General features: G+C 48.6%; 1 protein-coding gene across 18 annotated transcripts in view; it reads right to left on the reverse strand.

Moving 5' to 3' along the window:
- The window catches only part of NCAM1 (neural cell adhesion molecule 1), a 299102-nt gene that overhangs the window by 57735 nt on the left and 227295 nt on the right, over positions 1-14072 (reverse strand). For all 18 annotated transcript variants that reach the window (XM_078058976.1, XM_078058977.1, XM_036088220.2 and 15 more), the window contains exons 2-7: positions 7496-7570; positions 5603-5821; positions 4419-4562; positions 3885-4022; positions 2630-2747; positions 1983-2149 (exon numbers count right to left, since the gene is read on the reverse strand). In XM_078058976.1, the coding sequence (XP_077915102.1) occupies positions 1983-2149; positions 2630-2747; positions 3885-4022; positions 4419-4562; positions 5603-5821; positions 7496-7570 (861 nt within the window). The remainder of the gene's footprint in view (positions 1-1982; positions 2150-2629; positions 2748-3884; positions 4023-4418; positions 4563-5602; positions 5822-7495; positions 7571-14072) is intronic.

A 14072-nucleotide genomic window follows, 5' to 3' on the forward strand; every position in this document is an offset into this window, starting at 1 on the left:
ACTGTGCCCATTACCATTATGAAGTCCTTACAATGGGTCATCACTAAAAATTTCAGCCTTGGTCACCCATGTTAGCCCGTGAGCCCACGGATGAGGACAGAGCTCATGTTTTTCATCCTCATCACTTTGACAATGGCTGGGCCCACAGAAGACACTCAAATATTGCTGGCTGACGCTCTCTGTTATAATTTATATGCTTCTATGCTCATCTCCCTCCTCATGCTTCTTAGAGTTAAAGGACCACATCATACTCATATCTCAGATGCCCTTCGGTCCAGCAACGCTGGTGCTTAATCACTATCTGTTAAATGAAGGAATATGTTAACAATGCACCTATCTTTACAATATGGAAGGAGTTGAAATCTGAGTGATTCAAATCTGGGGAAGAGAATTAGAGAAAAAACTGTCAAGAATATTTCCCAAGGCCATTAGCTTTCACTCTGCAGTATGTCCCGTTGATATGAACTGAACTAATAACCTGTTTCTAAACCCAGCTGTCATTAATAGAGAAATAAGATTCATCTATGATTAGCAGGTCCAACTGCACACAAGCACTTGATCTTCCAAAGTTCTACGATCAGGCCCCACGAGCAGGTCCCAAGCAGGTTTCCCAGGCACACACTGTAGTGACCTGGAACCATGTGAACCAGAGCTGCCCCTTGGTGCCTAGCTGCACCATCTACAGTGGACCAGCTTCCCTGTCTTTTTTTTTTAAAGAGAAAGAGAGAGAGAGAGAGAGAGAGAGGTGGGAAGGGGCAGAGGGAGAAAGAGAGAGAGAATCCCAAGCAGGCTCCATGCTCAACTCGGAGCCTGATGAGGGTCACGATCTCGCGACCCTGAGATCATGACCTGAGCCAAAATCAAGAGTTGGATGCTTAACTGATTGAACCACCCAGGCGTCCAACGTCATTTTAAAAAAAACATGAGCAGGAAGTGTTGAAAGCCAATAGGTTAAGCATTTCTCTGCCACAAATTCTCTTTCCAAGGTCAGGTCAAAATGCATTTCAGTTCCAAATGAATGGAAGTTAACCGAGTTTGTCGAGATGGAGTGACTAGAGATTAGGGGCTCTTCTCATGACTTTGGTGGCACCGTTTCACACGGGCCATGGAAAGAAGCAAGGGGGACACAGGCAGTCAGCCGGTTGGTCACTACTGTTTACCATGGGCCTTCCCAAGTCCGGCACTGTTGGGAGTGGCAGAGATAAAGCAGGAGAGAGACAGAACAACCAGCACTCCGCTATCTTGGTGTTTACACGCTTCGTGGAGGTCGGAGACCACAATCCCCAGAGCAAATATGGAAATGAGGCCAGTTCAGGCAGGACAAGTGTGGTGAAGAAGATACAGTCAGATCAATGGAAGTGCTCAGTGGAGGTGGGTGGGTGGTAGTAGTGCATTAGCCAGGGTAGTGCAGGAAGGACTCATCGAGAAGGCAGGATGAGTTGAGGTCTGAATGGTGCAGAAGGTGGCTCAGAGCAGATGTGGGGGAATGACATTCCAAGCAGGAGAAGTATCAAGTGCAATGTCCTGAAGACAAGGAACAAGCTCAGTGTGGACTGAGCCACAGAAGGGGGGCCTGAGGGGTTGGAGAGTTTTCAGTGTGGAGCAAAGTGGAGGAAAGACGAGGCTGGAAAGGAAGGCAGGGGCTAGCTCAGGTTAGGTCTCACAGGCCAGGGCAGGCGGTCTGGATTTTATTCTGGTTGCAACAGGAAGCCATGGGAGGATTTTAAACAGAAGACTGGTGCTTGAGGTCATTCTGGCTACTGTGAGGAGGGGCAGAAGGGGACCACGGGGTGGAGACTGTGTCACTGACCAGGAGAGGAGGGACGGACAGCGTGGACTCGGGCATAGGGGTGCAGATGGCAGACGTGGTTGCACCTGGAACAGATTCCAAGGCAGAGAGGACGGGGTCCTGCTGGTGCATGGAGTGTGCGGGGTAAGAGGAACTGTGGCAGAACAATGACTTTGAACCCCACCGTCCTTACCAAAGACTTTGAGGTGGATGGACGCATCCTGCTCTCCAGCCTTATTCTCGGCAATGCACACGTACTCGGCCTCGTCGTTCTTATCCACCTTCCTGATGGTCAGCTCAGAACTGTCATCGCTGAAGACGTACTTCTCGTCTTCCTCGTTCTCTATCTGTTCCCCATCCCTACATGGTGCAGAAATGCCAAGTGCCGTGATTTTGACCACAGAAGTAAGATGTTCATTTTTAACCCATTTCCACAGAATGCAGACTGAGCCCATGGAAAAGACTCGGTCTTCACAGAAAGTCAACACCCCAAATTGTACTTCCACATACACACCTTTGCTTCCTCTACCCAAACCTCTGTTTCTCTCCAAGGGCTATAAACTACCTACAAACATTCCAAAGAGGGCCTCCAAGGCTACGCCCTCTGGTTCTGCCCCATTGGAAGGGGTCCAATACACAAGGCGAGAGAAGCTTATAGAAAGGAATCCACAGAATCTACAAAATCCACAGATTCCTTCTGTAGGAATCTACAGAAAGGCTGCACCCAGAGCTGATCTTCCCAAGCAGCCCATACCCATGCCACGGACATGCCAACACAGAGCAGGCTCCGTGCTCCCTTCTCCACGAGTCCATGATAAAAGGCACGAGCCAGTTTCTTACTTTGTCCAGCTCATGGTGGGCTCTGGGAAGCCTTTGGCATCGCACACCAGGGTGACGGACTGGCCGAGGTTGGCGGTGGCATTCACGATGCTCTGCCTGGCCTGGACAGTGGGCGGCACTGAAGGAAAGAAGAGCTGTCAGGGAGGCTGTGAAAGCCTAGAGGAGCCCAGTAGCCTGGAGAGGAGGCACCTCCAGGGGACCTCAGCTCAGAGGGTCACGGCCACGAGGTAAAGAGTTCTAGGCAGCTGCAAAGTTAGTATAAGGGATCTAAATTCCAATGTGTCCTAAATAATTACTCCAAACTGAATAAGTAAGTCACCCACAAACACGCATCAGTGTTTTTCAACAATACAAAGTATCATTATATGTAATACATAATATTGTTTTTTAATAACATAGCTTTAAAAGCTACATTAATAGGTCTTATTCCTTTCAAAATAGGATTCAGCTTATAGTAGCTATTTATCATGATGTATTTTTTCAATTAATGCATATTAATCTTATAACTACCATGGTAAGTAGAACTTGACATCCAAAAGGGGGTTCTTGATTCTGGGAAAAGTTGAAAATGCCTGTTCTCGGTGGTTAGATGGTTAATACCAATTCAAAATGCACCAGCTAACTGAGTGACATTTCTCTGGGACTGTCAAAAACAGCCCTGTGCACAAACAGTTTTTACCAAAGGAATGAGAGGGGGAGAATTTGGCAAAAAATATATATCAATAGCCAAAACAGTTCAACCACGATTTACTTATTTTCTTAGTACTGACATTATAATTTCCTGTAAACATCTTGTAAATGTCAGATCGATTCCACGGGTGTGTTTATGTGACACATTGCAGATTAAGATTAATAAGCCCGTGGCCCTGATTCTGACTATTCTGAGGACTGAATTGATTATAATATTTTCTTTGAACATTGAACCAAGGGACTAATCTCAAAATTATGGTAACCTCAAGGACAAGGAAGGATGAATAAGTATTAGAAAGCATGGCGAAAAGTTTCTAGCGCTGTAAGACAATGAAGGACATTCAAGAATTGCACCAAAAGTCCTCCGAGTTGAGGGAGACCCAAAAGGCAAGTGTATTAAGAAAAAAGAAAACAAGCCAGAGGCTCTACTGGGAGGGGGGATTCACTTGAGATAGATGCTTGTGTCAGGATGGGATTTATTTAACAGACCAAAGAGGAAGTTCCGGAGGATTTGGGGGAACCAGGCGGTACTAATGGAGAGAGCATGAAGAACGGATCTCCTCACCGTTCACAATGACCTGAATGTCCTTGAAGTTGATCTCCCCCCGTGCCAGGATCCTGCCCTCGCAGCGATAAGTGCCCTCATCTGTTTTCTTGATGTCCCGGATCTGCAGGTAGTTGTTGGACAGGACTATGAATCGGACTAGAAGAGACAAGAGGTGGGTTCATCCAAGGGTCAGTCAGAGAATTCTGGTATCTGCAGGGAGGTTGCAGGGCCCTTCCTCTTCCCTAGCGGCAATCTTCTGGGGCTGGGGGGAGGTGGCTTTACACCGAAATCAAGACATGTGGCCCTGGCGCTGACAGAGAGCCAAGAGCAAAAGTCTACTGGAAATTTATCTTTTTCTTTGGAGACAAGGTCAAGTGCCTGAATGTACAAGCTCCGGGCATTCACGCATTCAGGACCTGGAACACGCACAGGGCTGTGGGACACTGGGATCTGAGGCTGGGTTGAAATGCCTCGGGGGGTAGCTGAGGTGGAAACCCTAAGGGACCCTGTGGCTTGGGGGTTAGGGCAGCCGCCAGGGAATTCGGGCCTCACCATCTTTCGTCAGGATGACATCTCGGCCTTTGTGCTTCCAGATGATGGTGGGGGGTAGGGAGCTGACCACATCACACACGATCACAGCATCTTCCCCCTCCCTGAACTCTTGCGGGGTTGGTGCATTCTTGAACATGAGCTTCTCTGGAAAATGAGCAAGAGAAGAATGAGGGAAAACAGCTGGTTGCCCCACACAGACCCCCTTTTGCGAGAGCCATACTGCTTGGATTCAAGCTGTGGGCAGCTCTCAACCCATATCTTCAGTGGCCCAAGAGAGGGTCCCACCCCATCCTTGGCCAAGATGCCCGGCAAAGCAGCTGGTTTAAGTAGGGGAATGTGGCGTCAATGTTTGACAGTCAATGTCTATTCACTGAGTGCTAAATTTATCATACTTTGTGTGGAAAAGGATCTATGGAGGTAAAGGAGTCTCTTTACCAAGTGTCCCTTGCCATGTGGGATGGTGCCAATGAAGCACAAAGCAAGGTGCAATGAACTGGTACAACACCTAGTCTACAATGATTGGTCATCAGTCTCCCACTCTGTGTGACACCCCAAGCCCAGCTTTCCTAGAGCAGAGAACATTTTGAAGAACACAACAGAAGAAAGGCAGGCTTAATGGGATTAAATACTCTGGCAATCAATACTGTTCCATTAGCTGTCACCCACCATTACACTGGCCAATGAGACAGATGCATGATAACAAGGTAATGAGATGCCACCTCTAGCCTGGATTTCACTGACAATGGGAACTCCCTGCTCTGAGTGGCCCAGAGTGTTCAGATAATAATCCCCCACACCCCACCGAGCCTTTGGACTCCATTAGCAGCAGGGGAGAGTGAAATAAAAGGGGACATGTGAATTGTACGATAGCCAGCCAGTACCTGGAGGAGGAAAGGGGCACCCTTAGCAGCCCTCTGGGAACTGTGTGATTTGAATTTAGAGAATGGAGGCCAGAGGGAGGCAGCTGGGACCCACGTGACCCAGGGCTGTGAGTTCTGAGTTGGCCCAGGATCATTTAAGAACATACTGGAGCTCTTAGCTCAGTTCAGAAAAGACTCAGGGAGTGGGAAGGAGGAAGGCCTCAGGGAGCCCTCGGCTGCCATCCCACTCTGCCTGCTACCCACGCGTTTTCCTAGCCAAAGGAGAGGACCGGGAGTAGGGAAGAAGATGGAGGAGGCGCTTACGGAAGATCTTCACGTTGACTGTGGCCTCTGACTCACTGCCGCTCTCATCAGTGACCACACACTTGTAAATGCCGGCGTCATCAATGTTGGCATTGTAGATGGTGAGCGTAGAGGAAGAGTCGTCGTTCCACACCACGGAGATCCGCTGCTGGTTTGGGGTGAGCTTCTCTCCATTGGGGGAGAACCAGGAGATGTCTTTATCTTTGGCATCTCCCGCCACTGAAGAGGAAGAGATAATTTTCAAACCGTGGGAGTTGAAAAGACAGAGTCCCCTCCAGGGTGACTGTGGGTACTCAGCAGCAGCTACCGAACAAGAGGTCATCGGGCCCGATGACCGGGGAGGGAGAGCATTCATGCAGAGGACGTGACACCGCCTTCCCCTGGCTTCTGTGCTTCATCGTGATGCACAAAACACCACTCACAGTGACGGGAAAGAACTCGACGACCCCTCGTGAGTATGCCTATCCTTAGTGAGGGACGAGGAGAGGTATTTGCTGAGGACCTACTGTGTGCCAGGCTCTAAGAGAGGAGCTCCAGCCTCACAGAAGAGGGGGCAGAGGGGATTCATGTGTAGGATCTGAGCTCAAGGGCCTGGCGCGTCTGAGCCAACTAGTCAGCCTGTTCTTGAGGGCTCAGACTGTGGTCTCCAGAGAGGAGGAGGAGACACCAGCTAGTCTAGGAGTGTGGATTCCAACCAATTTTATTCTAGCGTCTGCCGGCCCAAACTGGCTCGACTGTCATTTCAGCACCCCGTCTCAGATAGACAAATTCATCTCCTTCAATCCTGCAAAGAAGATAGCCAGAATCACCCATGCGTCCTCTCCCCGGGGCACCGAGGAGGGGCAGATGCCGCTGCTGAGCGGTCTCAGACACTTTGCGGGAACAAGGGCTCTCGGCTCCGGCGGCCGCGGCGGCGCCCTGCCTCTCTGCACGGTGCCCCTCCCCGGGCCACACCACCCAGCCCTGCACAGATGCTTAGTATGGAAATGAAGCCGACCTCCTTTCAGGGCCCATCATGTTTTCAATAAATATCGCTATTTGCAAGATGTGCTGTGGGCTCCACGGCTGTGTCTCCAGATCGTTTAAATTGCTGTAATGAAGGCAAAGCTGGAGTGAACACATCCGGTGGCCACAAGGCACCTCACCCAACGCAAATCATGACTGCATTTAAAGGCCCCTCCCTGCCAAAAGCTGCTTGCTAAATGTCATGGTTTACACCTAGCTCAGCTCAACTTCCCTGGTTCTTCCATGATCTGAATCCCAGTCCTGTCACATTTGGAGAATCCAAAGCCTAATCGGAAGCTTCTCCTCCACGGGACGTTTCCTGATGTTATCTGAGCTGTGGAAATGGGGCAAATTTTCTAAACAAAAAACAAGGGCACCAGGTCTGACAAACCCCAGAGCTCTGGTGGGGGGCAATGGGACAGAATATCGGTATTCACAACAGACCTGGAAAACCCGGGACCCACATTTTCACGGCACAAGAGACAGCGGTGCTCAGTTTCCTTTCGGGCAAGTTTCAGACCTTCCTGGATTTCTGTGTCCTGGGAGATTCTAAGAAGTAAGCCTTGCGCCGACCCCCTGAAGCATGGTTTCTGAGGCAGCACTGTTCTCCCGCGTCACGCACAGAACTCCGGCTGGGTACAGAGCAGGGGACCCAGGTGATTCGCTATTTTGGGAATTGTGCTAACTTTCCTCAGGAAATCCCTAGACCTCCTCCATCACCACGCAGAAGCTCAGATGACACATCTCACTGTGCTGGGGAAGCCCTTTGTGAGGGGAAGCAAGAGGCCTAAGAGCTTCGCTGGCCCTCCGGCCCCAAGCACCCGGGCCAACTGGCTACTGCTCTGCTGACGGCCTTTCCTTAAATGCAGTGAGGCACGGGGCACTTGCCTTGGCATAAGAAGAACTTGGATTCTCCGACGCTGATTTCTCCTTGGCTGGGGACGATATCCACCTGCAGAGAAACTGGAAAAGACAACGTCCGGTTGAAACACACATTAGGATTTTTGAGAAGGGAACCCAGAGCTTCCATTCAAAAATGGGGTCTCCCTTCACTGATATGAGGAATTCTTAATCTCAGGAAACAAACTGAGGGTAGCTGGAGTGGGGGGTGGGGTGGGAGGGATGGGGTGACTGGGTGATGGACACTGGGGAGGGTATGTGTTCTGGTAAGCGCTGTGAATTGTGCAAGACTGTTGAATCTCAGATCTGTACCTCTGAAACAAATAATGCAATATATGTTAAGAAAGAAAAAAAGAAGAAGAAGAATGTAGCAGGAGGGGAAGAATGAAGGGGGGGAAATCGGAGGGGGAGAAGAACCATGAGAGACAATGGACTCTGAAAAACAAACTGAGGGTTCTAGAGGGGAGGGGGTTGGGAGGATGGGTTAGCCTGGTGATGGGTATTGAGGAGGGCACGTTCTGCATGGAGCACTGGGTGTTATGCACAAACAATGAATCATGGAACACTATATCTAAAACTAATGATGTAATGTATGGGGATTAACATAACAATAAAAAAATTAAAAAAAAAAATGGGGTCTCCCTGCTCACGTTAGGAAAGAGTGAAGGGAGGATGTGGTCTGGGTTGAGAGCCTGTCACCGCCAAAGAATCCATGGTTCCCATGCCGAAGCCAGGAATGGACACGGTCCGGATCCTTCCCTGTGGAACGGCTATCCCCTATCAGACAGCGTGGGGTCCCCTGGAAGATTTGGGGTGACCCCCCCCACTCTACATGTTTCTGACCTCTTGAGAAGGCCATGGTCCTGCTCCAGACAGCAGCACCTCTGGGATTCACAGAAATAACAGATCAGTTACTTCTGGAAATCAGCCTAAAGCGTCCCCATGGCTGTGTGACGAGGGACCCTCTAGTTTCCCATGTCTCCATGCTTCATGACTGTGGGGGATTCACTGTGATGATCCAGATGGATCTGGAAGCAGGGGATGCCAGATGCTCACCTTGCCTCGTGACTAGGGGACCCCACCCCTCTTTCCATAAGGGGAGACAGCGTGCAGCATCATCACTCCAACTAGTCAGGTACCCTCCTGGCAGGCGGTAGCCTGTGCCCTGAGGAATTCCCTGTATCTCCTGGCTACTTGTGCTGAATTTCTATTTGACGATCCCCATGCTCTGTCATTCCTCTCCACTGATAAGGCAAAATATATTGCACTGGACCCCACAGATTGCCGTATTCCTTCGGTCCCTCGTATATCTGCTCGGAGCAGATAACTGTTCCTCATGAAAATATAGGGTTAGGGCAGGGAAAAAAATGCTTTTATCCATTTGGATTCAACTTCCTTTGCCTCCCCTCCTCTTAGGTAAAGTAAATCGGAAAGCTAAAAGCTAATGGACATTTGGTTCAACGCATGTAGCTTCTTCAAGCGGATATGGATATGGAGGAGGGGCCGGGACTCAAGAGGCCGGGTAATAGAGACTCAGCGAGCCCTTCCTTCGCACGGCCATTTTCTCTGCACCGCAGAACCGAGGGCCTGCTGGTTGCCATGGAGACGGACTTGCAGGCAGAGCCGCTGCCGTCTCAGTCTGTGCTCCCGTGATGAAGGGACCGCGGTGCGCTCGGCAGAGCAGAGGGATCAGAGGACCTGCACGGGGCTGGCAGGGCGAGCGTGGGGAGCACCGGGCTACTGGGGGCGCGGCCTTGCTTGCCACCTACAACAGACAAAGCAGACCCCGGAGAAGCAGCAGAGGCAGGGGAGAGGTGGGTGGCCTGGTGGAGAAAGGAACTGCGAGAGGAAGGAGGGAGGGCGCAGAGTGAGGAATCAGGCACAGAGTTCAGGCCCGGGGAGGATGCTGAGTGCTCCACCATGAGAACAGGAGGGGCGCACTCAGACGTCCAAATGCTGGTTTGGAAGAAATACCGTAGTAATCTGGGGGCAGCCAGCCACTCCCTCACTGGGTTTACTGCCGATGACTCATCCCCGGCCCAGGACTGAACTCTCACAGAGAGCAACGAAATGCTACGCGGCACCCGGAGCTGCGAGGGCACCTGACCCCGTGTAGCTGTCTCTAGCTGTGGTGTTTCTACCGCTTTCCTCTGGCCAGAGTAGGTGCGCTCAGCTCCAAACTGAGGGAGCCAGAGGAGTCTCAACCAGCACCATGTTGCACCTGCTTATTTTCCGGGTGAGAAAGAGAGATAAAGTGACTTCGCTAAGGTCACCTCTATTTAGGGCCAGGGTGGTGGTGGCCGTAGAGCCCAGGCCCCCCAGCTCCCAGGGAAGTGTTCTTTCCACAGTGCTGCCTCTGTGGGTAGGGGACAAAAAGCTTCCATTCATCCGGTTTGACGAACGGTCTGGAGAATGTGAGGAACGACCCTCAGATGCACCATCCCCTAACAGAACAGAGCTGATAAGGCCTTTAGTATTTCGGGGGCACGGGGCCTGATGGAGAGGGCCGCAGGCCAGCGCCATCCATCGTAAGGCCAACCAAGACCTTTCCATTCTGTCCATGGCTCGCATTCCACGGAACGATGGGCCCATGAAAGCCCAGGAGCTGTGCCTATGGCATCCGTCACCTACGTAATGGTCCTTTCTGGAGTTTACTGGGGCATTCTTTAGAGAATTAGAGGCATATTTCTGCCTGAAAGGTTCACTGGCCCATATGCTGAACATCAGCTGCCAGCTTCAACATATGGATCCTGTTATTCTCACAGAGCCCTTACTGCTTTGAGAAGGATATTCTTACCCCAAGCGAAAAAACAGCCTTCATCTTTTCAGCTCTTTTCAAACAGAACATGACTCTCCGGGGGCCAGAGAACACGGCTAGGCTCAAGAGTTTCATACCCAAATGTGGCCAGTATCCTTCTCTGGGCCATGGAGAGCAATCAGAAACAAGAATTTCAAAGGAATTCCCAGCTTAAGCAGGTCCCACGCACACATTCATCATCACAGAAGTTTTTTAAAGAAGACACATCCACTTAGACTCCCGGCACACATGGAAAAGATAGTATGACTCCTCCTTCAAAGCACCAGAGTCAAAGCTGGGCCAGAGGAACCCCAGACTCTCTGAAAGTCAACACTCGGATGTCTTCGACTGCAGCACAATGGCTGATTATTCTTCCCCAAATGCTGAACCTTGAATTATTAGGTTTAATAATGGCACGTGGAAATCCTGCTCTACTCTCCAAACTCCGTCCCTCTGCTTCGTGGTGCCCCATCCTCCTACTTTATTAGACCTTTCACTGTTTGCAATAAAAATTCCTACCTCAACTTTTGCCTTTCTCCAGTTGCACATATAAGTGAAATTTCCTAACCAGGCATAACTCATACCTTTAAAGAAACCTAGGAAAACCCTTATCCCAGAAAAAGTATCTCAACTCTTGCTTTGCACAAATGCTCTGCAAGAAGGCCATGCGTTATCCTACTCCATCCTAGATGCGTCCAGAGATAGACGCTTACATGCATGGGTGTTTGGATCTGAAGGGCCATCATCCCCCATGGCCCCCTACAGCTAGATCACACGTTCCGGTTTACAAAACATACTCTGTTCCTTTGTCTGATGCTCACAACAGTTTGGAGACATAAGAAGGCCTACCTTATTGTCTCCATCCTATACAAGAGAATATTAATGCTCAGAGAAGCAAAGTAACTAGCCAAGGGCGACTCAGCTAGTGAGCAGTTAAGATTCAAAGTCATCTGATTCTAAGACTCCAGCTATTCCCTCTATACCCCCAAACTACCACTAACCTTTGGTTGGCCGTCTCATAGGCTCATTATGACCTAGTATTTAGCATTTGCTCTCTTGCCAAATCATGGGCTAGAAAGAGCAGAGTGTACAAACATCTTACAGTCAAGTTGCTGCCTTCCTTTCTACCCTGGTTGATTCTAACTGGCCTCCTCGCCCACAGATGATCATAGCATTGTTCACAGATGGGGAGGTGGAGGCTCGGGGCCATAAGTAGTAGAAATGGTGGAGTCCAGACTCCAACCCAGGCTGGATAGAGTCGAAAGCTCCAGATATTTCTCCTATACTCTTTGATCCCTTGTGAGCAGACAGGAAAAGGGTTCTCTTAAGAACAGAATGATCCCCCTGCCCCCGTCCTCATCTGATTTTAAAAGTAAAATAAACTTGTGGGAGATTTGTACATTTTCAAATGTGTTTCCTGTTTAAATGTTTTTTAAAAACCGATGCTATGTCCAAAAAGAGGCAAACTTGTTTGGCAAACAGCTTCAGATGTAGAGAGAAGTTTGGGGACTCTCAACTTTCTAGTAGAAGCAAGAGAATTTCCTTTAGTTGCTAAAGGAAAGTGAATTCGAATTTCAGTTCATAAAACATGCTAAGGCACTTATCAGGAGAGGTGGAAATCTTACCAAAGCAAAGCAACAGAGAAAAATTATTCTGATTTCAAGAAGGAGACCACAGATTTCACTTGAGTCAGCAACTTCTTGCTGTAGTTTGATTTTTACTGGTTTTCTTTTCAGATTCTAATGTGCTTAACAAGGTAGGGGCTGACAGCAGAGTGTAAACCCAGGTCTTTCCCGTGGCTAATTGAAAATATTTTCTTGTTAAATGGTGATAAAGATGCTGATCGCTGAGGAAGACGGACGGCAGGTATGCAGCAGGCCAGAGCCAAGGTAAGAAGATGCCCCCGTCACCAATTTAAGAGAAGAGTGAACAACAGAGGATTAATGTGATCAGTAACTATGCACCAGGTAAGGGAATTTTCTAGAACCTATGTAATAACAGCTAAGAATTTTTTTTTTTTTTTTAAGATTTTTAATTTATTTATTTGAGAGAGAGTGAGAGAGAGAAAGAGCACAAGAGGGGGGAGCGGGAGAGGGAGAAGCAGACTCCCTGCTGAGCAGGTAGCCCGATGCGGGACTTGATCCTGGGACTCCAGGATCATGACCTGAGCCGAAGGCAGTCGCTTAACCAACTGAGCCACCCAGGCGCCCAACAGCTAAGAATTTTTGAAAAAGGCATCAAAGTGTCACTTACGAATTTATTTTGTTAGCTATGGTTCTAGAAATGAACCTTGAATATCACCATACTTAACCACTTCCATGGAGAGTCGTTTTTTATTTTTCAACTATAACTAATACTAAATCTCTTTCATGTGACCATACCTATTGGAAATCCAGACATCTGGACCAAGAGTGTAACAACTGAGGGGCCCCCACTTGCTTCTGGCAGTTTGCTCTCCTTATTAGCAAAGTACTTGAGGGTAACTTCACTACTAAACCAGCCAAACTCAATGAAAGTAAAGCCAAAACCAAGATGGCAGTACTGGAGAATGGCTGAGGCCCAGGGCTCTGGACCAGACTGTTGAGTGTGAATCTCAGCTGTGCCACTTACTGTGTGATCTTGCCATGTATTTTAACCTCTCGGTGCCTCTGTTTTCTTATCTGTAAAATGGGGACAAACAGAACCCTCTTCATAGGGCTGTTGGAAAGACAAAATGAATTCATATATGTGAAGCACTTAGAATAGCGTCTGGCACATAATAACCATTTTATGCTTGCTGTGTATTATTATTCTTCATAAATCTTTATTTACAACCCTTCCCAAAGAAATTATTTTGATCACGGTTTTTGAGGGAAGCAATGTTTCTCTTTATGGTTTAAGATAAAGTAACCTTCACGAACGATCCAATTGGTCAGGTGGCCCAATTCCACTCTCTACACTAATTTAGGAAATTCTACTTGCCAGTCACAACTTTATTGGTATACAAGATGACGGAATTCAATCAAAGGCAAAAAACAGTAAGGCAGGTGCTCCAGACAAACCACTTCACCTTGGCCTGTTTTCTCATCTGTAAAATGGAGATGATGGTAAGACCGCCTCTGTGTGGCTGGACTGTCATGATAATTAAATGTCAGGAGAGAGCCATAGTTAAGAAGTCAGGGTCTGGAGTCAGAGAGGCCTGGGCCCAAACCCCGGCTCGGACACCAAGTAACTCGAGAATCTCTGAGCCAGTTTGCCACATTTGTAAATGAACACAACAATCCTATTTATCTCGTAGGCATGTTGAGATGATTTAGAAAAGTAATGTATGAAAAGTACCAAACACCAGCTTAGGCTTTGGTTTTTTAAATGGTGGTACATATATGAGAGCATTTTGAACTCACACACACACACCCTGCAAACAAACAAAATTCCCCATAATGCTTGTAGTGAGAATAAGATAACAGGGGCCTCTTACAGACTACTTGTACACACAGACACCTATTACAGCATACGTGTGTGTGTTCGCATCTATGTGTATATATGGTGCGTCCGCTGTGAGCCTAGATAAACGTGTGTGTGTGTAGAATAATGCAACTAATCAGATTGCTACTGTGGCAGGAGGCAGCTAGACACAGGTAAATTCATCTCATTTGGGGAGAGAAAACAAATAAACAATTAGTAATGACGAAGGAGTCTCGCCCGTACTTGACACGTGAGTCCTGTAACTCTGGCTTGAGGTACTGCTGATAGCAGCTGGGCAGAGGAAGAAAAGGAGGTAGGCTGTTT

This window comes from Halichoerus grypus, chromosome 11, assembly GCF_964656455.1.
Source record: "Halichoerus grypus chromosome 11, mHalGry1.hap1.1, whole genome shotgun sequence".
In the NCBI taxonomy this organism is placed as follows: domain Eukaryota; kingdom Metazoa; phylum Chordata; class Mammalia; order Carnivora; family Phocidae; genus Halichoerus; species Halichoerus grypus.